The following is a 24,925-nucleotide window of genomic DNA, read 5'->3' on the forward strand; positions in this document are numbered from 1 at the left end:
GCTACTCACATCATACCCTCCTCTCTCACCTGCCTCCCCCCCACCCTGCAGCTACTCACATCAAACCCTCCTCCCCCTCACCTGCCTCCCCCATCACCCTGCAGCTACTCACATCATATCCTCCTCCCTCACCTGCCTCCCCCCACCCTGCAGCTACTCACATCATACCCTCCTCCCCTCACCTGCCTCCCCCTCACCCTGCAGCTACTCACATCATACCCTCCTCCCCCTCACCTGCCTCCCCCCACCCTGCAGCTACTCACATCATACCCTCCTCCCCCTCACCTGCCTCCCCCTCACCCTGCAGCTACTCACATCATACTCTCCTCCCCCTCACCCTGCAGCTACTCACATCATACCCTCCTCCCCCTCACCTGCCTCCCCCCACCCTGCAGCTACTCACATCATACCCTCCTCCCTCACCTGCCTCCCCCCACCCTGCAGCTACTCACATCATACCCTCCTCCCCCTCACCTGCCTCCCCCCACCCTGCAGCTACTCACATCATACCCTCCTCCCTCACCTGCCTCCCCCCACCCTGCAGCTACTCACATCATACCCTCCTCCCTCACCTGCCTCCCCCCCACCCTGCAGCTACTCACATCATACCCTCCTCCCCCTCACCTGCCTCCCCCCCACCCTGCAGCTACTCACATCATACCCTCCTCCCCCTCACCCTCCTCCCCCCACCCTGCAGCTACTCACATCATACCCTCCTCCCCCTCACCTGCCTCCCCCCACCCTGCAGCTACTCACATCATACCCTCCTCCCCCTCACCTGCCTCCCCCCACCCTGCAGCTACTCACATCATACCCTCCTCCCTCACCTGCCTCCCCCCCACCCTGCAGCTACTCACATCATACCCTCCTCCCCCTCACCTGCCTCCCCCCACCCTGCAGCTACTCACATCATACCCTCCTCCCCCTCACCTGCCTCCCCCTCACCCTGCAGCTACTCACATCATACTCTCCTCCCCCTCACCTGCCTCCCCCCACCCTGCAGCTACTCACATCATACCCTCCTCCCCCTCACCTGCCTCCCCCCCACCCTGCAGCTACTCACATCATACCCTCCTCTCTCACCTGCCTCCCCCCACCCTGCAGCTACTCACATCATACCCTCCTCCCTCACCTGCCTCCCCCCCACCCTGCAGCTACTCACATCATACCCTCCTCCCTCACCTGCCTCCCCCCACCCTGCAGCTACTCACATCATACCCTCCTCCCCCTCACCTGCCTCCCCCTCACCCTGCAGCTACTCACATCATACCCTCCTCCCCCTCACCTGCCTCCCCCCACCCTGCAGCTACTCACATCATACCCTCCTCCCCCTCACCTGCAGCTACTCACATCATACCCTCCTCCCTCACCTGCCTCCCCCTCACCTGCAGCTACTCACATCATACCCTCCTCCCCCTCACCTGCCTCCCCCCACCCTGCAGCTACTCACATCATACCCTCCTCCCCCTCACCTGCCTCCCCCCACCCTGCAGCTACTCACATCATACCCTCCTCCCCCTCACCTGCCTCCCCCCACCCTGCAGCTACTCACATCATACCCTCCTCCCCCTCACCTGCCTCCCCCTCACCTGCAGCTACTCACATCATACCCTCCTCCCCCTCACCTGCCTCCCCCTCACCCTGCAGCTACTCACATCATACCCTCCTCCCTCACCTGCCTCCCCCCACCCTGCAGCTACTCACATCATACCCTCCTCCCCCTCACCTGCCTCCCCCCACCCTGCAGCTACTCACATCATACCCTCCTCCCCCTCACCTGCCTCCCCCCACCCTGCAGCTACTCACATCATACCCTCCTCCCTCACCTGCCTCCCCCCACCCTGCAGCTACTCACATCATACCCTCCTCCCCCTCACCTGCCTCCCCCTCACCTGCAGCTACTCACATCATACCCTCCTCCCCCTCACCTGCCTCCCCCTCACCCTGCAGCTACTCACATCATACCCTCCTTCCCCTCACCTGCCTCCCCCCACCCTGCAGCTACTCACATCATACCCTCCTCCCCCACCTGCCTCCCCCCACCCTGCAGCTACTCACATCATACCCTCCTCCCCCTCACCTGCCTCCCCCCCACCCTGCAGCTACTCACATCATACCCTCCTCCCCCTCACCTGCCTCCCCCCCACCTGTCAGCTACTCACATCATACCCTCCTCCCTCACCTGCCTCCCCCTCACCCTGCAGCTACTCACATCATACCCTCCTCCCTCACCTGCCTCCCCCCACCCTGCAGCTACTCACATCATACCCTCCTCCCTCACCTGCCTCCCCCCACCCTGCAGCTCCTGCAATTGTCTCTGTGTGTTTGTTGCTTCACCTATCACCTCCTAGCTTGCACTCCTCCCCCTTCCCCCTCCCCCTCCCCCCTCCCCCTCCCCTCCCCCTTCCCCCTCCCCCTCCCCCCTCCCCCTTCCCCCTTCTTATTGAGGCTTCTTCCCCCTTCTTTTGCAAGCCTGATGTAGGGTTTTGCCCAAAACAATGACTCTTTATTCCTCCTCCACATTTGATGCCTGAGCCGCTGAGTTCCTCTAGCATCTTGTGTGTGTTACTCTGGATTTCTGGTCTCTGAAGAATCCCTTGTGTTTAAGCTAGATTTAGCTGGTGGTCAAAACTTCCTCACCCGTATCATTAACATGCATCTATACAGCCTCATTTCCCACTAATGTGCCAGTGCTTAGTGCATCACCATTTAGTATTCAATGACCAGATCACACAGGCCTACTCACTACAAACAAGCATGTGGTGAGCACTGGTCAGCGGTGAGCACAAGACATTTAACACTGGCAGGAAGTCCGGGCCCACTGAACTTTACTACAAACAAGTTTGTGGGAGATGTATTCAGATTGTTTAATGTCATTTCCAGTACACAAGTGTACGAAGTGAACTAAATAATGGTTTCTCTGGATCTGGTGCAGCACAAAAAAAAACACAAAAGATAAACAGGAGAAAATCTGCAGATGCTGGAAATCCACAGCAACACACACAAAATGCTGGAGGTACGCAGCAGGCCAGGCAGCATCCATGGAAAAAAGTAAACAGTCAACATTTCGGGCTGACACCCTTCATCAGGACTGGAGAGAAAAACAAAAGATGAGGAGTCAGATTTAGAAGGTGGGGGAGGGGAGGAAGAAACACCAGGTGATAGGTGAAACCGTGAGGGGGTGGAGGGGTGAAGTAAAGAGCTGGGAAGTTGATTGGCGAAAGAGATACCGGGCTGGGGGAGGAATCTGATAGGAGACGACAGGAGGCCATGGGGGAGGTGATGGGCAAGTAAGGAGATAAGGTGAGAGGGGAAAAAGGGAATAGGGATTGGTGAGGGTGAGGGGCATTACTGGAAGTTAGAGAAGTCGATGTTCATGCTGTCAGGTTAGAGGCTACCCAGACGGAAAATAAAGTGTTGTTCCTCCAATCTGAGTGTGGCCTCATCACGACAGTAGGGGAGGCCATGGACTGACATGTGGGAATCAGATTGGGAAGTGGGATTAAAATGGGTGGCCACTGGGAGATCTCACTTTTTCTAGTGGATGGAGTGTAGGTGCTTGGCACCAGAAACAGTAGATGACCTCAACAGACTTTCAGGTGAAGTGTTGCCTCACCTGGAAGGGCTCTGAGATCCTGAATGGTATTGAAGGAGGCGGTGTTGAGGCAGGTGTAGCACTTGTTCCACTTACAAGGATAAGTACCAGATGGGAGATCAGTAGGGAGGGACGAGTGGCCAAGGGAGTCAAAGAAGGGAGGGATCCTTTTGGAAGGCAAAAAGTGGGGAGGGGGAGGGAAAGATGTGCTTGGTGGTGGGTTCCCATTGCAGATGGCGGAAGTTATGGACAATTATGTGCTGGACATAGAGGCTGGTGGGGTGGTGGGTGAGGACAAGAGGAAGCCTATCCCTGGTGGAGCGGCAGGAGGATGGGGTGAGTGTAGATGTGTGTGAAGACATCTAAAGATAAAGAACACATTAATAATAAAAAGTACATAAATATAAATACAATCAACTTATGTATATCAGCTATCTTGTGTATGTCCAGAAAGTGATTCGAAGATGAGCACAAGTTGACTAATGAGAAGTCGCAATGTAGTGGTAGAGTTAGTGGGTGGAGGTGTTGATCAGCCTTATTGTTTGGGGAAAGTAACTGTTTTTGAGCCTGGTAATCCTTGTGTAGATGCTATGCAGACGCCTTCCTGATGGGAATGGAAGAAACAGTCAAGGAGCAATATACGTGCGATCCTTCATGATGAAATTGGCCTTTTCCTGGCACCCTTTTGTATATACTGCATGACTTTGATGACATGTAGGTTGATGCCAATGTTGCACTGGGTAGTTTTGACTACCCCTTGTACAGCCTTTCTGTCTGCCACAGTGCAGTGCAGTTTCCACACCAAGCAGCTTGTTAGGGTGCTCCCTGCTGTGCACCTATGGAACAACACCAGTACGAATGTGCAGAATCCTGCTCTTTTCAGAAAGATGAGACGTTGGTGAGCTTTCTTGACTGTGTTGGATGTGTTCTGGGACCATGTGAGGTTTTGTGTGACGTACACTCCCAGGAGTGAACAAGCCTCCCAAAGATTTCATTGTAGTGTAAACAATGAACTATTAACAAAAGTAGGAAAAAAATCCATGGTGCTTCAATTTCACTTTTAGTTGGATTTTGAGGTTACTGAAAAAATTCTTACAGAATCTGCATCATTGGTATTTTTTCTTGCAACAAACTGATTTCAATTATATTCTGAGATATAGAGCATTTACCATGTTGACAACCACAGGAATTAGACCAGGTCTGAAAATGGGTTTTGGTTCTTAAAAATGCATGTGATCAGCTTGAATAATGTTAGTTTTCCTTCTCCACCTAACAATTTGAGACCCTGGTAACTCAGTGAAGCTGTGAAATAATCCACCATGTGCTGATCAACAAATAAAATCTCAGTTTTATTGCTCATTTTTACAGCAGATCTCACATTAAAATTACACATTACCACGGGATAAAAACAAATGTATTTACATGGCGCCTTGGAGAGGTTCAATGTGCTTATAGCTGTGAAACATTGAATCGTAATGATCTTGCAATACAGGATCAGCTGCAATGAGCTGATGATTGTGTTGACAATGATCACATTCATGGTGACATTGATTGGGGGATATATATTGAGCCACAGAGCTATGTAGAACTGAAACAGGCCCTTCAGCCCAGCAAGTCGACATCAACCATGATACCTATCTACACTAGTCCCATTTGCCCATACTGGGTCCATTACGTCCATGGCCTTTCTGCCCATCATCCCATGACTTGCTGCCTGCATCACATACTCCAGAACGTTGTTTGCTAAGCCTTCACACTTCTGCACATACTTTCCAATCCTCACAAGGGAAAAATCAATCTGTTTCCTAGTTTCAACACATGGTTCTAAAATGTTTCACCTTTAGAATCCACAGGATGTGTTTTTGGGTGAGTCAATGTATTCATGTTCTGTACCACCCACCTCTCTGACTAATAATTTGGTCATCACTCCTAATATTTTCTGGCTTAAGTTTTGCCTCCATTTTATTCATGCCCTGGAAAAGTCAGAGATGTCTCCATGTTAAAGCTGCCATGTGGCTACTAAAGGGATTGCTGTTGCATTACAGAAGTGTATGGGGTATCAGGGAGGGGTATCACCTCTGGTGGGGGAACATGACGCGTCCTTTTCAAAGCTGTTAGTCCACCTTTGGTCCCCACCTGGCGCTCAGCCCTCACCTGTGGCTCCCCGTAGCTGTTTGCATGCGACAGTGGCCACACCCCGGGCAACGGCTTCGACAAGCCGGCTAAACCAGGTGAAGGTAGCCGACGGGTCTCAAACCCTCAGTGAGATAGGGAGTTGTCTATCCCAGCATGTGAAGACAGACTCCGGTAGATTGAGCAGACGAGACCAATGGAAGGTCCAATGGCCAAGGCGGCAGTCTCTGCAAGCGTCGTGGAACGTGTAGAGCAGGACAAGACACAGAAGACATCCTGGTCATCCACTGCGCGTAGTCCCATCTCCAGCCGTCTCGAATCTGTCTTGCCACTGGATCCCAATGGGAACTGGGAAGAGAGAGTGAGGCTGACACTGCGCACCTCTCCCTCACTTAAATCCAAATGATGCGCTAGTCTCGACAGCATCATAATGGTGTCAAGGTCCTCATCGACGTTGACGATGGACGAACACAGAAGTATATGGCAGCCCTTCTAAATAACTGGCCTCAAAACCCTAGGCCAATAAATGTGTCATTTGAAACATAAAAAAAGCTAAACACGAGAATTCTAGAGTTATGCAAGGCTGACTTTGACGCCTTTTGTTTTAGATTAGCTTTATTTGTCACGTGTATCAAAACACACTGTGAAAGGCACTGTTTGTGTCTGAAAACATGCTGGGGATGGCCCACAAGAGTCACTATGCTTCCAGCACCAACACAACATGCCCTCAATTTATTAACCCTAACCATATGCCTCTGGAATGTGGGAGGAAACCAGAGCACCCAGAGGAAATCCATGCAGTCACGGTGGAACGTGCAAATTCCTTTCAGACAGTGGCGGGAATTGAATCCAAGTCACTAGTGCTGTAAAGTGTTGTGTTAACTGGTAACACTACTGTGGCTAACTTACCATGGATTTAGATGCATCCAGGAGGATTTTTTGAAACAATACACACTTGGGCTGAAGGGAAAGTTTACTTTGCCGATGAGAGATAATGTTTCTATATAGATATTCCAAACAGAGACACATGGATAATGATATCGTTTCTATATAGATACTCCAGCCAGGGACATATGAATAGGGATATCGTTTCCATATAGATATTCCAACCTAATGTGAGGTACTGGACCTTGTACGGGGAAAGGAACCTCATCAGGTTATCAGATTTTCAGTGGGACAGCCTTTTGGGAACAGTGAAGATTATTCCACAGGTTTTCAGATAGCTATAGATAAGATGGAATCTCTAAGGTGGGGGGTGGAGGCAAAGTGCTAAATTTGGTGAGGGCTCGATTACAACAATATTGGACTAGAACTGGGGGGAGTAGATTGGATGACAAGGTTGTTGGGTTAATCCACGTCTAATGTGCGAGAATTATTTAAAGGCTAGCCAGTGTGAATTCAAGACTGGCGTGTTCCTGTGAAGACAGAAAAGGACAGCAATGTTTAGGAATCCTGGATGATGATCGGAGACGTTGGAAATTGAGACAAAAAGGAAAAAGAATCTAAAGGAAGCAGCAAAGAAACAAGAAATCATAAGAGTTAACAGCAGCCTCAAAATGATGTTGCTGAGTAGGACCAAGGAAAATCGCACCATGACATTCAATGTGTATGTTAAGAGCAACAGAGTATTAAGGGTTGGACCAAAAGAGGGAGTTGATGCCTGGAGCCAGAGCAAATGGCCCAGGAACAAAGCAAATCTAGCAACTTATAGGTTGGTGAGCCTTACATCGGCGAGTGGGAAGTTACTGGAGAAGATACATAGGATTAAGATTTACTCAGGTATGCAAAAGCATAGACTTATAAGGATTGCCAGAGCTGTACGTGGAGAGGTTATATCTAATGAACCTAACTGACTTTATTCTTCAGGTGACAAAGCTGATTGAGGAAAAGAAAGCAGTAAATGCTGTCTTCATGGTCTTCAGTGACCCAGAAAGTTATGGCACATAGTGACTTGGTAGATTGGATTCAAAACTGGCTTGGTCATAGACAACCAAGGCTCGTGGTGGGAGGATGTTACTCTGGCTGAAGGTCTGTAAGCAATGGTGTTCTGCAAAAATCACCACTCAGGCCTCTTTTGTATCATTTGGATGGAAAATGTAGGTAAGTTGACTAGTGAGCTTATAGACAACAAAAAAATTAGTGGCTGTAGATAGTGAGGAAGGTTGTCAATGGATATAGTCTGACACAGATCAATTGGAAATACAGGCAGAGAAAGAGCAGATTAATATAGATACATGCAATGTTTTTTACTTTAGGAAGTCAAATGCAATAGTAAAGTATGCAGTCAATGGTAGGACTCTATGAAGTATTGACGTACACAAAGGGATCTTAAAGTACAGGTCCATACTCCTTGAAAGTGGCAACATGAGTAGATGGAGTGATAAAGGCAGTTTATGGCATGCTTTTCTTCATTAGTTGGAGTACCAAGCATAAAAATTAGGAAGGCATGCTGCAGCTCTGTAAAACTTCAGTTAAGCTGTACCTGGTCTGCTGTGCACAATTGCATTTGTCACATTACAGGACAGATATGCAGACTTTGGTGAGGATGCAGAGGAGGCTGGTGGAAACGGCTACCATAAGCAACATTAAAGAGGCATTTAGGCAGGTAGCTGAACAAGCAGAGGTAAGGAATAGAGGGATGTGTGCAGGCAAATGTGGGATTTAATTTGACAGTATGGTTGGCACAGACATCATGAGACATACGGCCTGCTCCTGTGTTTTACTGCTCTGTGTTCTGTGAGACAGAGATTGTTATTTTACCCATTGGCAGAAGCTGATTATTCAGAGTACAGAGTTCAGTAGGAATTGTTGATCTTATATGCAGTACCTCCTCTCCCCCTACCCCATACCCGGAAGCTTTCACGTTTTATTGTTTTACAACACTGAATCACGACGGATTTAGTTTGGCTTTTTTGACACTGATCAACAGAAAAATGCTTTTCATGTCCAAGTGAAAACAGATCTCTGCAAAGTGATCAAAGTTAATTACAAATATAAAATGCAAAATAATTGATTGCATAAGTATTCACCCCCTTTAATATGACACACCAAGACATCACCAGTGCAGCCAATTGGTTTTAGAAGTCACATAATTAGTTAAATTGAGATCCGATTTTGGAAACCCGTGTGCAGTCAATGTGTTTCAATTAATTGTAGTAAAAATATAGCTGTATCTGGAAGGCTCAACGGCTGATGAGCCTGTATCCTGACAAAAACTACACCATAAAGGCAATTAACACTCCAAGCAATTCTGCAAAAAGTTTATTGAGAAGCACAAGTCAGGAGATGGATACAAGAAAATTTCCAAGTCATGAATATCCCTTGGAGTACAGTTAAGTCAAACATCAAGAAATGGAAAGAAAATAGCACAGCTGTAAATCTGCCTACAGCAGGCTGTCCTCAAAAACTGAGTGACTGTGCAAGAAGGGGACTAGTGAAGGAGGCCACCAAGAGACCTATGACAACTCTGGAGGAGTTACAAGCTTCAGTGGCTGAGATGGGAGGGACTGCACATACAACAAGCGTTGCCCCGGTTCTTCACCAGTCACAGCTGTATGGGAGAGTGGCAAAGAGAAAGCCACGTTGAAAAAACTCACATCTCAGCTAGAGTTTGCCCAAGGCATGTGGGAGACTCTGAAGTCAATTGGAAGAAGGTTCTATGGTCTGATGAAACCAAAAATTGAGCTTTTTACATCAGACTAAATGCTATGTTTGGTGTAAGCCAAAGACCCCATCGTCAAAAAACACACCATCCCTACCATGAAGCATGGTGGTGGCTGCATCATGCTGTGGGGATGCTTCACTGCAGTAGTCCCTGAAAGGCTTGTGAAAGTAGAGGGTAAAATGAATACAGCAAAATACAGGGAAATCCTGGAGGAAAACCCGATGCAGTCTGCAAGAGAACTGTGACTTGGGAGAAGATTGGTTTTCCAGCAAGACAATGACCCAAAGCATAAAGCCAAAGTTACACAGGAATTGCTTAAAAACGACATAGTGGCCAAGTCAGAGTTCAGACCTCATTCCAATTGAGAATTTGTGGCTGGACTTGAAAAGGGCTGTTCCCTCACAATCCCCTTGCAATCTGACAGAGCTTGAGCAGTTTTGTAAAGAAGAATGGGGAAAAATTTCAGGGTCTAGATGTGCAAAGCTGATAGAGACCTATCTACACAGACTCAAGGCTGTAATCGCTGCCAAAGGTGCATCTACTAAATACTGACTTGATGGGGGTGAATACCTGTGCAATCAATTATTTTGTGTTTTATATTTGTAATTAACTTAGATCACTTTGTAGAGATCTGTTTTCACTTCAACACACAAGAGTCTCTCTGTTGATTAGTGTCCAAAAAAAAAAAAGCCAAATTAAATCCACTGTTATTCAGTGTTGTAAAACAACAAAACATGAAAACTTCTGGGGGTGGGGGGAGTGAATACTTTTTATAGGCACTGTGAATCAGTTTCCTACCCACTACTGAACACCACCTGTCAAGAAAAAGAAATCCATAGTTAAACTGTGACACAAGAGACAATATAAACTTGAAAGAAAAATACATATTCAGGATAATTGGAAAAGATCAAAAAAATCTGGGGGATAATGCAAAAATATTAAATATTAAAAGAAACTTAATGTAGAATATAATTGACAGAAATGGGATGACACAGTCAAATTGACAGGATATGACTGTATTAAGGCAGCAAATATTTAAAATATTATTTGATGCGGTGGCTGATGGGTCAGAAAACCACTGACTTTGGTTTAGCAATGGTGAAAAATATTCACTGAAAATTAGGCAATTAGATTGGAAAAGAAAGAACTATTAAATTATGTAGTTAACTACTAACTATTAGTAGATTGTGTGAATGAGCTAAAATGTAGCAAATGAGTTTCAATGCAAACAAATGTGAAGCCGTTTGATTAAACCCAAGAAAAAGTTTGTTACTTAGAACAGTACAGTACAGGAACAGGCCATTCGGCCCACAATGTTGTGCTGAACCAGCTAAAAAGCAAATCAAAAACCCCCAAACACTAATCCCCCCTACCTACACCATCTCCATATCCCTCCATCTTCCGCACATCCATGTGCCTATCCAAATGTCTCCTATAAGTCTCTAGTGTACTTGTCTCTAGCACCATACCAAGCATCCATAACTCTCTGAATTTACCCCTGATATCCCTCTTGAACCTACTGCCTCTCACCTTCATTGCATGCCCTCTGGTATTAGACATTTCAACCCTGGGAAACAGACTCTCTGTCCACGATCTATGCCTCTCATAATCTTGTAACCCTCTATCAGGTCTCACCTCAGCCTCTGGCGCTCCAGAGAAAACAACCATATTTACCCAGCCTCTCAAGCTAGCACATGTCCTCAAAACCAGGCAGCAGCCTCGTCAACTTCTTCTGCACCCTCCCCAAAACTTCAACATCCTTCCGATAGTGGGGCAACCAGGACTGTACGCAGTGCTCCAGTGCGGTCTAATGGCAGGATGCTGTAAGGAGTAAAAGTCCCAAGGGACTTGGGTTTGATGAGCATAACTCATTAACATATGTACAAGTACAGAAAATAATCAGAAATGTTAATAGAATGTTGAAGGTCAAGGACCAGAGTTATACTAGAACTGTGAGGGTTAACTACAAGGAGAGAAGACAAGAACGTCTGTATTTGCTGTAATTCAGTTAGTTAAGCAATGGCTATTTTATAAGTTAATAGGGATAACTTAATGTAGATCACAAAATAGGATATAATTACAGCAGAGTAAGCACAGTCCAGTCATTGTTATATTTTCATTATATACAAATAAATACAACCCCCTTCAAGAGTTGACCATTGAGGAAAAACAGGTCATGAAATTAGCTAAAAGCCTCTATATTAACACCCAAAGTTAAGAAATATTTCCTATATGCCAGGCAACAACATGTACTTTTATAAAAAAAAACTGCTTATGTCCTACCTGATAGGATAGCAAACTGTTTATGTAGTTGCTCGATGATATCAACTGCAAGTAGGGGTCTTATTTCTTGTTGCATAATCTCATCTGCAGAGTAACAGAGTAATCCGGTGAGTCAAATTCAGAACTGAAACGAAGTTACATTGTTGAGTAATTAGAATACTCAGAGCACTATATCTGGTATGGATTCCCAAGATGCTTCTTTGCTTTCAGTCACAAGATTCTCGCATTGCTCAACAGTTCGGTTATGAAAGCTGTGGAATCTTCAGTTCATTCAACCTCATACATTGAAAGTTATTTTGGAATTCGGTCAGCTTCAGTAAATCAACTTTAGTTTGACCACTAATTCTTTGATGAAAACAAACACTATCTTTTATTCTCAGTTAAATTGTAATTAACAGTCATTCTGCATACTATAAGAATTTGCTATCTTCATAAGGTCAGATTTTTTTTCAATCCTATACCTAGTTTCCAATTTTCCATCTGCAGCCATCTTATCCCTGGCAGAAAAGCGCTCTAAGTAACATTAAAAGTTAGAATATGGCTATGCCTTTTAAACTGTGCATACAAATTAATATCCATCCATATATAACCACAAACACTACAATTATAGGTTCCTCATATGAATCATTCAACACAGTCCAACAAGTCACTACTGTTGTCTCAGTTCTTAATTCTAACTGTGCTGGAAATCAACATAATTACCCTGTTAGGACCAAGAGTATGATTATGTGAAGAGCAGTACAAAGACTATACTGTGCTACCTTGTGATTTAAACTTCAGCAAAATTGAGATTCAAAGCAGTGAAGCGTGACAGCCACAGCAACTCACTTTGTTCAATGTCGCCAACAGAACGCAAGATCACAAGGCATTTTACCACAAGTCATTCCAGGATGGAAGGACCCAGGCAGGTCGAGAGGCTAAGGGGGAAGCCTAGGTGGTTGAAGGCACGGCTTTAAAGGGAGATGATAAACTCAGGAGTGCACAAGACAGAGATTAACCAGTGTAGAGATCTCGAGGGACACCAATATGAGATGGGAGGAAGCTCATGGAGACGAGGGGAATTTTAACATGCAGCCGGTGCTCAAATATACAGCTAGCCCTACTTAAGTAAGGAAACTGCACATGCAGCAGGCTCTGTAGGGAAAAGATGGGAGACAGGCCAGCATAACATTGGGAATGTTAGTTGTAGAATAACAAAGGGGTGGATCATAGTTTCAGCAGAAAATAAACCAACACTGTGACGGAGCTGGTCAACGTTACAGAGGTGGGAATAAGCCCCAAGAAATACTTCAACAGATGGCAACAGAACACTGGAACTGATACAGAATTGTTGGACACCTATGACCCAGTGCACCTATGTTGGAAATGTCACTGTACAGGAACCTGCACCAGTGTTCAACGAGGCCTAGTGATTGATGTTCTACCATGCCAACCCATTGCAAAATGTGCAATACAATAGCGTTTACACAGACAAGCACACACAAAGTTTAGTCCTTCACATTCTCCCGTCCTTTCAGAGGGGAATCCTTTGGGGAGTGCAAAGGAGATATTAAAACAGAAACTGCTGGAAACACCGAGCAGTTTGGGAGAAATCTGAAGAAGAAGAAACAGAGGCAAGTGACACAGAACACAGCAAAGTCAAATGATGGGCAAAACTGTCAACAATTGGGAAGTTTGAGATAACGAGACTGGTAAGTGGTACAAAAACAATAGGAAGCATTTGGAAATGATTGGCTAAAGAACTGGCATGGAAGAAAGGAATCAAGAGTGGTCAGTGAGTGATACGAGAGACCATGATAGGGAGAGGGATGGCAAGGGTGGGGCAATAACTAAGAATGAAAAAGTAACAAAAACCATTCTTAATCTCCAATAGATTGATGCCTCCGATACATTACAGATACCTTTAAACCCTTTAACACCACAGTGCAGCTCTTTAAAACTTGTTTAAGAATACTCCTGTGCTCAGAGCAGACCATTACCAGGTCCCTCTCCTCTTTCATTCCCCAGTACTGATGCAGTTTTTCAACCCAAAACGTTGACTGTTCACTTCCCTCCATAGATGCTGCCTGAACCACTGAATTTCTCCACTATTTTGTGCATTACTCCAGATTTCCATCTGCAGTCTCTATTTCTCAATTTCCATGATTGACGTCGGCAATGAAATTTCCCACCCAACTTCACAGAACATAGAACAGTACAGGCCCTTCAGCCCATAATGTTGTGCCGACCCTTAAACCTTGCCTGCCATATAACCCCCCACCTTAGATTCCTCCATATACCTGTCCAGTAGTCTCTTAAACTTCACTAGTGTATCTGCCTCCACCACTGACTCAGGCAGTGCATTCCACGCATCAACCACTCTCTGAGTAAAAAACCTTCCTCTAATATCCCCCTTGAACTTCCCACCCCTTACCTTAAAACCATGTCCTCTTGTATGGAGCAGTGGTGCCCTAGGGAAGAGGCGCTGGCTGTCCACTCTATCTATTCCTCTTGTATACCCCTATCATGTCTCCTCTCATCCTCCTTCTCTCCAGAGAGGAAAGCCCTAGCTCCCTTAATCTCTGATCATAATGCATACTTTCTAAACCAGGCAGCATCCTGGTAAATCTCCTCTCTACCCTTTCCAATGCTTCCACATCCTTCTGATAGTGGGGTGACCAGAAATGGACACAGTACTCCAAGTGTGGCCTAACCAGAGTTTTATAGAGCTGCATCATTACCCCGCGACTCTTAAACTCTATCCCTTGACTTATGAAAGCTAACACCCCATAAGCTTTCTTAACTATACTATCTACCTGTGAAGCAACTTTCAGGGATCTGAGGACATGTACCCCCAGATCCCTCTGCTCCTCCACACTTCCAAGTATCCTGCCATTTACTTTGTACTCTGCCTTGGAGTTTGTCCTTCCAAAGTGTATCACCTCACACTTCTCCGGATTGAACTCCATCTGCCACTTCTCAGCCCACTTCTGCATCTTATCAATGTCTCTTTGCAATCTTCGACAATCCTCTACACTATCCACAACACCACCAACTTTTGTGTCGTCTGCAAACTTGCCAACCCACCCTTCTACCCCCACATCCAGGTTGTTAATAAAAATCACAAAAAGTAGAGGTCCCAGAACCAATCCTTGTGGGACACTACTGGTCACAACCCTCCAATCCGAATATACTCCCTCCACCACGACGCTCTGCTTTCTGCAGGCAGGCCAATTCTGAATCCACCTGGCCAAACTTCCCTGGATCCCATACCTTCTGACTTTCTGAATAAGCCTACCGTGTGGAATCTTGTCAAATGCCTTACTAAAATCCATGTAGATCACATCCACTGCACTACCCTCATCCATATACCTGGTCACATTCTCAAAGAACTCTATCAGGCTTGTTAGACACGACCTGCCCTTCATAAAGCCATGCTGACTATCCCTGATCAGAACATGATTCTCTAAATCCCCATAGATCCCATCTCTAAGAACCTTTTCCAACAGCTTTCCCACTACAGACGTAAGGCTCACTGGTCTATAATCACCCAGACTACCTCTACTACCTTTTTTGAACAATGGGACAACATTCACCTCCCTCCAATCCTCCGCTACCATTCCCATGGACGACGAGGACATAAAGATCCTAGCTAGAGGCTCAGCAATCTCTTCCCTCACCTCGTGGAGCAGCCTGAGGAATATTCCATCAGGGCCCGGGGACTTATCTGTCCTGATGTATTTTAACAACTCCAACACCTCCTCTTCCTTAATATCAACATGCTCCAGAACATCAACCTCACTCATATTGTCCTCACCATCATCAAGTACCCTATCATTGATGAATACCGAAGAGAAGTATTCATTGAGGACCTCACTCACTTCCACAGCCTCCAGGCACATCTTCCCATCTTTATCTCTAATTGGTCCTACCTTCACTCCTGTCATCCTTTTGTTTTTCACATAATTGAAGAATGCCTGGGGATTTTCCTTTACCCTACTCGCCAAGGCCTTCTCATGCCCCCTTCTTGCTCTCCTCAGCCCCTTCTTAAGGGTCTTTCTTGCTACCCTATATTCCTCAATAGACCCATCTGATCCTTGCTTCCTAAACCTCATGTATTCTGCCGCCTTCCACCTGACTAGATTTTCCACCTCACTTGTCACCCATGGTTCCTTCGCCCTACCATTCCTTATCTGCCTCACCGGGACAAATTTATCCCTAACATCCTGCAAGAGATCCCTAAACATCAACCACATGTCCATAGTACATTTCCCTGCAAAAACATCATCCCAATTCACACCCGCAAGTTCTAGCCTTATAGTCTCATAATTTGCCCTTCCCTAATTAAAAATTTTCCTGTCCTCTCTGATTCTATCCTTTTCCATGATAATGGTAAAGGCCAGGGAGCAGTGGTCACCGTCCCCCAGATACTCACCCACTGAGAGATCTGTGACCTGACCCGGTTCATTATCTAATACTAGATCTAGATCTAGTATGGCATTCCCCCTAGTCGGCCTGTCAACATACTGTAACAGGAATCCTGGACACACTTAGCAAACTCTGCCCCATCTAAACCATTGGAACTAATCAGGTGCCAAACAATATTAGGGAAGTTAAAGTCACCCATGATAACAACCCTGTTATTTTTGCACCTTTCCAAAATCTGCCTTCCAATCTGCTCCTCAGTATCTCTGCTCCTACCAGGGGCCCTATAGAATACTCCCAATGGAGCAGCGGTCCCCAACCACCGGGCCGCGGACCGGTACCAGGCCGCAAAGCATGCGCTACCGGGCTGCGAGGAAACAGTATGATTTGGCGATAGGAGTCAGCTGCACCTTTGCTCACTCCCTGTCACCCACTGTTGAGCTTGAACGCACACGAGGTCATTACCCACGCATCATCTGTCAGCGTGGGAAGGAGATCAAATCCTCGAGCTTGCAAATGACGGTGGGCTGGAAAGTATGTTTGACATAACATCTCTGCCGTCATTATGGATCAAAGTCAAGGCTGAATATCCTGAGATAGCCACGAAAGCACTGAAAACGTTGCTTCCATTTCCAACATATCTCTGCAATGAATGCAACGAAAACTAAATTGCGGAATAGATTGGACATAAGGAACACCCTTCGAGTATCGCTGTCTCCCATCACCCCTCAATAGGACCGTCTTGTTGCAGGAAAACAAGCCCAGGGCTCCCACTGATTCAGCAATATTGGTGTGTTGCAATGATTTTATATGTTCATAAAATATGCGCTGTGTTTAATATCCAAACGTTACTTAAAATTTTATTATGCTATTGACTTATAAGTGACTTATATAAGCATATAACAATTACAGCACAGTAAAAGGCCATCTTGGCCCTTCTAGTCCGTGCTGAACGCTACTCTCACCTAGTCCCACCGACCTGCACTCAGCCCATAACCCTCCTTTTCCTTTCCTGTCCATATATCTATCCAATTTTTCTTTAAATGATATCGAACCTGCCTCAACCACTTCTACTGGAAGTTCGTTCAACACTTACTTCAAGCTCCCCTGTCCTCCCCTGAAAATTGACTTATCACTATATTCGCGCGAGGAAAATATGTGCTGTGTGTTTAATATTAAATTCGTAGGATAAGCCCTTTTAGAAAGGAAATTGAGTGTATTAGCCACTCATCACCCATATTCCGTTCGTGATTAACAACCCCCCCCCCCCCAACCCGAACAGAATCACAGAATGGCCAAAAACGATTTGTGGGGAAAAAAAAAAATCGGCACGTACACGCATGCTCACTGGTGCCCGCGCAAGGCTTCAGGGTCACTGTAGTCTTTCTCAGGGTAAGCTCAACGTATTTGACTGCTACTCTTGTCCCTTGGCAATCCTACCCCTCCCCCCTCCCCAGATTGGCCAGTCCGCAAGAATATTGTCAATATTGAACCAGTCCACAGTGCAAAAAAGGTTGGGGACCCCTGCAATAGAGTAACTGCTCCCTTCCTGATGCTGACTTCCACCCATACTGACTCAGAAAGAGGATCCTGCTACATTACCCACCCTTTCTGTAGCTGTAATAGTATCCCTGACCAGTAATGCCACCCCTCCTCCCCTTCCCCCCACCATCCCTTTTAAAGCACTGAAATCCAGGAATATTGAGAATCCATTCCTGCCCTGGTGCCAGCCAAGTCTCTGTAATGGCCACTACATCATTATTCCACGTATGTATCCAAGCTCTCAGTTCATCACCTTTGTTCCTGATGCTTCTTGCATTGAAGTACACGCACTTTAGCCCTTCTACCTTACTAATTTATTCTGTTTCCCTTTCTCAAAGCCTCTTTATTTGTCAGATCTGGCTTAACTCCAAGTAGTATACTTGCAGTTCTCTCATGACCTTTATCCTCCTCCACCACAGTATCTGCTCTAACACTCTGGTTCCCCTCCCCCTGCAAATCTAGTTGACCTTTGACACTATCACCATATAATTACAGCACAGAAACAGGCCATCTCAGCCCTTCTAGTCCGTGCCGAACTCTTACTCTCACCTAGTCCCACCGACCTGCACTCAGCCCATAACCCTCCATTCCTTTCCTGTCCATATATCTATCCAATTTAACTTTAAATGGCAATATTGAACCTGCCTCAACCACTTCTGCTGGAAGCTCATTCCACACAGCTACCACTCTCTGAGTAAAGTAGTTCCCCCTCATGTTACCCCTAAAACTTTTGTCCTTTAACTGTCAACTCATGTCCTCTTGTTTGAATCTCCCCCACACTCAATGGAAAATGCCTATGTACGTCAACTTTACCTATCCCCCTCATAATTTTAAATACCTCTATCAAGTCCCCCCTCAACCTTCTACGCTCCAAAGAATAAAGACCTAACTTGTTCAACCTTTCTCTGTAACTTAGGAGATGAATCCCAGGCAATATTTTAGTAAATCTCCTCTGCACTCTCTCAATTTTATTGATATCTTTCCTATAATTCGGTGACCAGAACTGTCCACAATACTCCAAATTTGGCCTTACCAATGTCTTATACAATTTCAGCATTACATCCCAACTCCTATACTCAATGCTCTGATTTATAAAGGCCAGTATACCAAAAGCTTTCTTCACCACCCTATCCACATGAGATTCCACCTTCAGGGAACTATGCACCGTTATTCCCAGATCCCTCTGTTCTACTGCATTCTTCAATGCCCTACCATTTACCATGTATGTCCTATTTCGATTAGTCCTACCAAAATGTAGCACCTCACATTTATCAGCATTAAACTTCATCTGCCATCTTTCAGCCCACTCTTCTAACTGGCCTAAATCTCTCTGCGAGCTTTGGAAACCTACTTCATTATCCACAACTCCACCTATCTTAGTATCATCTGCATACCTACTCATCCAATTTACCACCCCATCATACAGATCATTAATATATATGACAAACAACATTGGACCCAGTACAGATCCCTGAGGCACACCACTAGTCACTGGCCTCCAATCTGACAAACAGTTATCCACCACCACTCTCTGGCGTCTCCCATCCAGCCACCGCTGAATCCATTTTACTACTTCCATATTAATGCCTAACAATTGAACCTTCCTAACTAACCTTCCATGTGGAACCTTGTCAAAGGCCTTACTGGTCCATATAGACAACATCCACCGCTTTACCCTTGTCAACTTTCCTAGTAACCTCATCAAAAAATTCAATAAAATTTGTCAAACATGACCTTCCACGCACAAATCCATGTTGACTGTTCCTAATCAGATCCTGTCTATCCAGATAATTATATATACCATCTCTAAGAATACTTTCCATCTATTTACCCACCACTAACGTCAAACTCACAGGCCAATAATTGCTAGGTTTACCCTTAGAACCCATTTTAAACAATGGAACAACATGAGCAATACGCCAATCCTCCGGCACCATCCCTGTTTCTAATGATATTTGAAATATTTCTGTCAGAGCCCCTGCTATTTCCACACTAACTTCCCTCAAGGTCCTAGGAAATATCTTGTCCAGACCCGGAGACATATCCACTTTTATATTCCTTAGAAGTGCCAGTACTTCCTCTTCTTTAATCATCATGCTTTCCATAACTACCCTTCTTGTTTCCTTTACCTTACACAATTCAATATCCTTCTCCTTAGTGAATACTGAAGAAAAGAAATTGTTCAAAATCTCCCCCATCTCTTTTGGCTCCACACATAGCTGTCCACTCTGATTCTCTAAGGGACCAATTTTATCCCTCACTATCCTTTGCTATTGACTGTTATAACTGTTATAACTTGCTATAACTGTTGAAACACTTTGGATTTATTTTCACCTTACTTGCCAAAGCAGCCTCATATCTTCTTTTAGCTTTTCTAATTTCTTTCTTAAGATTCTTTTTACCTTCTTTATATTCCTCCAGCATCTCATTTGCTCCAAGCTGCCTATATTTATTGTAGGTCCCTCTCTTTTCCGAACCAAGTTTCCAATATCCCGTGAAAACCATGGCTCTCTCAAACTTTTAACCTTTCCTTTCGACCTAACAGGAACATAAAGATCCTGTACCCTAAATGACCTCCATTTCTCTATTACACCTTCCCATAAAACAAATTGTCCCAATCCACTCCTTCTAAATCCTTTCACATCTCCTCAAAGTTAGCCTTTCTCCAATCAAAAATCTCCACCCTGGGTCCAGTCCTATCCTTCTCCATAATTATATTGAAACTAATGGTGTTGCGATCACTGGACCCGAAGTGCTCCCCAACACATACCTCCGTCACCTGTCCTATCTCATTCTCTAATAGAAGATCCAACACTGCCCCTTCTCTAGTTGGTACCTCTATGTATTGCTGCAAAAAAAAACTATCTTGCACACATTTGACAAACTCCAAACCATCTGTATGGGTCCTAGCTATGCCTGCCTTTTTGTTGGCTTTGTGGAATGATCTATGTTCCAAACCTATTCTGGTATGTGTCCCACACTTTTCCTTCACTACATCGACGACTGCACTGGCGCTGCTTCCTGCACGCATGCTGAGCTCGTTGACTTCATTAACTTTGCATCCAACTTTCACCCTGCCCTCAAGTTTACCTGGTCCATTTCCAACACCTCCCTCCCCTTTCTAGATCTTTCTGTCTCTATCTCTGGAGACAGCTTACCTACTGATGTCTACTATAAGCCTACTAACTCTCACAGCTATCTGGACTATTCTTCTTCTCCTCACCCTGTCTCTTGCAAAAATGCCATCCCCTTCTCAAAATTCCTCCATCTCTGCCACATCTGCTCTCAGGATGAGGCTTTTCATTCCAGGACGAGGGAGATGTCCTCCTTTTTTAAAGAAAGGGGCTTCTCTTCCTCCACCATCAACTCTGCTCTCAAACGCATCTCCCCCATTTCACGCACATCTGCTCTCACTCCATCCTCCCGCCACCCCACTAGGAATAGGGTTCCCCTGGTCCTCATCTACCACCCCACCAGCCTCCGGGTCCAACATATTATTCTCCGTAACTTCCGCTTTCTCCAACGGGATCCCACCACTAAGCACATCTTTCCCTCCCCCCCCCCCCCCCCCGCTTTCCACAGGGATCGCTCCCTACGCGACTCCCTTGTCCATTTGTCCCCCCCATCCCTCCCCACTGATCTCCCTCCTGGCACTTATCCTTGTAAGCGGAACAAGTACTACACATGCCCTTACACTTCCTCCCTTACCACCATTCAGGGCCCCACACAGTCCTTCCAGGTGAGGCGACACTTCGCCTGTGAGTCGGCTGGGGTGATATACTGTGTCCGGTGCTCCCGATGTGGCCTTCTATATATTGGCGAGACCCGACGCAGACTGGGAGATCGTTTTGCTGAACACCTATGCTCTGTCCGCCAGAGAAAGCAGGATCTCCCAGTGGCCACACATTTTAATTTCACATCCCATTTCCATTCTGATATGTCTATCCACGGCCTCCTCTACTGTAAAGATGAAGTCACACTCAGGTTGGAGGAACAACACCTTATATTCCGTCTGGGTAGCCTCCAACCTGATGGCATGAACACTGACTTCTCAAACTTCTGCTAATGCCCCACCTCCCCCTTGTACCCCATCCGTTATTTATTTATATACACACATTCTTTCTCTCTCTCTCTCCTTTTTCCTCCCTCTGTCCCTCTGACTATACCCCTTGCCCATCCTCTGGGGTTTTCCCCCCTCCCCCTTTTCCTTCTCCCTGGGCCTCCTGTCCCATGATCCACTCATATCCCTTTTGCCAATCAGCTGTCCAGCCCTTGGCTCCATCCCTCCCCCTCCTGTCTTCTTCTATCATTTTGGATCTCCCCCTCCCCCTTCCACTTTCAAATCTCTTACTAGCTCTTCCTTCAGTTAGTCCTGACGAAGGGTCTCGGCCCGAAACGTCGACTATACCTCTTCCTAGAGATGCTGCCTGGCCTGCTGCGTTCGCCAGCAACTTTGATGTGTGTTCCTCCAAACCCTTTTACAGAAAGGGCTTCCCATTCAATGTGTGGAAAATTAAAATCCCCCACAATCACAACCTTGTGCTTACTACAAATATCTGCTATCTCCTTACAAATTTGCTCCTCCAATTCACACTCCCCATTAGGTGGTCTATAATACACCCCTATAAGCGTCACTACACCTTTCCCATTCCTCAATTCCACCCAAATAGCCTCCCTAGACAAGTCCACTAATCTATCCTGCCAGAGCACCGCTGTTATACTTTCTCTGACAGGCAATGCAACACCTCCCCCTCTTGCCCCTCCTATTCTATCACACCTGAAGCAACGAAATCCAGGAATACTTAGGTTGCCAATCACATCCCTCCTGCAACCATGTTTCACTAATAGCCACAACATTATATTTCCAGGTATCAATCCATGCTCTAAGCTCATCCACCTTTCTTACAATGCTCCTAGCATTAAAATAGGTGCACTTAAGAAACTCTCCACCTCTTACTCTCTGCTTATCCCTAATGGAGAAAACAACTTTGTTAGCATTTTCTTCCTTCTCCCCTACATCTTCAAAACGCATTCATGTTTTGTCTTCAGTCAGTTTCAGTGTGGTTAGAGTAAGGAGGTGGTCAGTGGAATGATATTTGTTGTTGACCATTTTATGCTCATGTTTAAAATCTAATGCTCAAGCACATTTAAGTATGCTTAGACTGCTTATTTTGTTGTTTGTAGTTACAAGATTGTTCATCTTTGCTGGTTTCTTAATTGAACATACTTTCTTTGACTTAGAACTTGGTTATTTGTGCAGTGCGCCATACAGTGTAAACCCCGAGTGGTTTTGGTTATTTTAAAGTAAATGTCACATTTTGTCAGCAGAATAGTTACACCAAACAAACACCATAGATGAAGGATTGCCCAGACCTGTTGGCGAAATTGGAATCACAACACCGAGAGGCCAAAGCAGCTTGCGGCAAGTCATGACCTTTTGTTGATTCGTGCTGCGTGTTTGTGGTCTGAACACAGTTTAGAGTGGCCAGCACTGCTCAGCCATTGGGAACCACTTGCTCAATGGTGTGTTGTTTGGCTGAGAGTTTGTCACTTTGTTTTACCTTTGTATTCCAGTTGCTGACATTTGAATTGAACGCTGTTTGTTTGGTCTGGTGTAAGCACTGTGGATGTGTGGACAGCCCTGAATTGAAATATAGTTGATGCTCCAAGCCAGTGGTGCAGCTAGAAAAGTGGCATGAGTGAATCCAAGTTTAGACTATTTTGGTAATAAGCAGGTTCTGAACCTTTGTTACTAACAGAGTTTCAGAAATTCTTAAGGTCCCACAAGCATCTCGATAGAGGTACATACACTTCAAGTAACCCTGCAGATTTGGTCTCTAGAGGGTTGAGGGTTGAAGGTGAAGGCTTTCCTTAAAAATAAGACGTGTGTCAGGAGCTCAGTATTTTCTTCAGCCTGAAAGAGAGTGGTCTGTGAATCCCGATGGTTCTGGAGAACTTCTGCCAGATGATCCGAAAGTCTAGAGGATTTTTTTTTTTTTTTTTTTTTTTTTTTTTTAAAACAATGAATGTTGTGCAGAGTGAAGAGGAGTTGATTGTGGTAACATGCATTTCTCATACTGGCGCTGTTTAAGGAAGACAGTAATGGCCAGCTGCCTCCAGCACATCCTGGGAATTACCTGGCGTGAGTGGGTGCCTCACACTGAAATACTTGTGAAGACTCACTGCAGAAGTATTGAGGCCATGATCACCCAGTGTCAGCTGCAGTGGCTGGGGCACGTGATAAGGATGCCCCCATGTCAGCTACCCCTCAGAGTGTTATACGGCCAGCTACATCATGGTCGACGCTCAGCTAGAGGGCCAAAGAAGCGCTATAAGGATCAGATGAAGAATCTTTAAGGAAGTACAAGATCAGACCAGAGGACCTGGAGGATGTTGCTACTGACCGTGCCACCTGGCGACAGCTGTGTAGGGACGGAGTTCGTATTCTGGAGATGGAAAGAACAACCAGAAGACAGCAGAAGAGAGCCAGGAGAAATGCAGGCATGGTTACCACCACTACTACATATACATGTCCCACCTGCAATAGAGCTTGTGGGTCCACGATAGAACTGTATAGTCATCAGAGATCTCACCGTTAAAGGAGTGGACGTGGTCATCGGATTTCGATGGACAACTGAAGTAGTGGCCAGTTAAGAAACTGCTCTTTTTTTTCTTAGTCATGAGAGGATGCAATTGAATTTCATTCTTACTCAGTCTGACTTGGATGAAGGGTATTCTTTGGGTTGAGAGATTGAGAAGGTCAAAGTTCAGAATGGCCGAAATGGTCTCTCAGTGGAGGAGCCCAGGAAGGCTGAAATGGAAATCCAGATTTCCAGATGAATTTGAGATTGCAAAGGGGAGAAGGTGTGAAAAGGAATAATTATATTTTCAAGCTCAATCCAGTACTTGAAGATTGTGTCCTGAGAGTTGGTGGATGGCTGTGCCTAAACATCTGTAATACTGGCAAAGGGATAACCACAGGAATGTCAGAAATGATCAGGCTTAAAACACAACTTCCTCCCAGGAGATATTGCTGACAATACAGCGCCTCAAAACTCGAGTCATTCAAGTCTTTCCAGACAGAAGAGGATTTCTGCAGCAGGTGCACCTCAAGAATAAGACCAGCGGTCTAGACAGGTCTATAACTGAGATCTGTCTTCTACAGGAGGCAGAGGTTTGTGGAGCTACAGCTCCAAGAACTTCACGATTCTGACTTGACTCACTGACTGAACAGAGAGTGGTGGTAAAAATCACTCTATACTGGGCTGAGTGCTGGGAACCTTAGCCTAGATAACAACTGATTG

General features: G+C 45.6%; 1 protein-coding gene across 3 annotated transcripts in view; it reads right to left on the reverse strand.

Moving 5' to 3' along the window:
- mcf2l2 (MCF.2 cell line derived transforming sequence-like 2) overlaps positions 1-24,925 on the reverse strand; it is a 407,668-nt gene that overhangs the window by 293,528 nt on the left and 89,215 nt on the right. For all 3 annotated transcript variants that reach the window (XM_072255231.1, XM_072255233.1, XM_072255232.1), the window contains exon 2: positions 11,676-11,759. In XM_072255231.1, coding sequence (XP_072111332.1) covers positions 11,676-11,759 — 84 coding nt within the window. The remainder of the gene's footprint in view (positions 1-11,675; positions 11,760-24,925) is intronic.

Source organism: Mobula birostris, chromosome 4 (genome assembly GCF_030028105.1).
Source record: "Mobula birostris isolate sMobBir1 chromosome 4, sMobBir1.hap1, whole genome shotgun sequence".
NCBI classification, from domain to species: Eukaryota; Metazoa; Chordata; class Chondrichthyes; order Myliobatiformes; family Myliobatidae; genus Mobula; species Mobula birostris.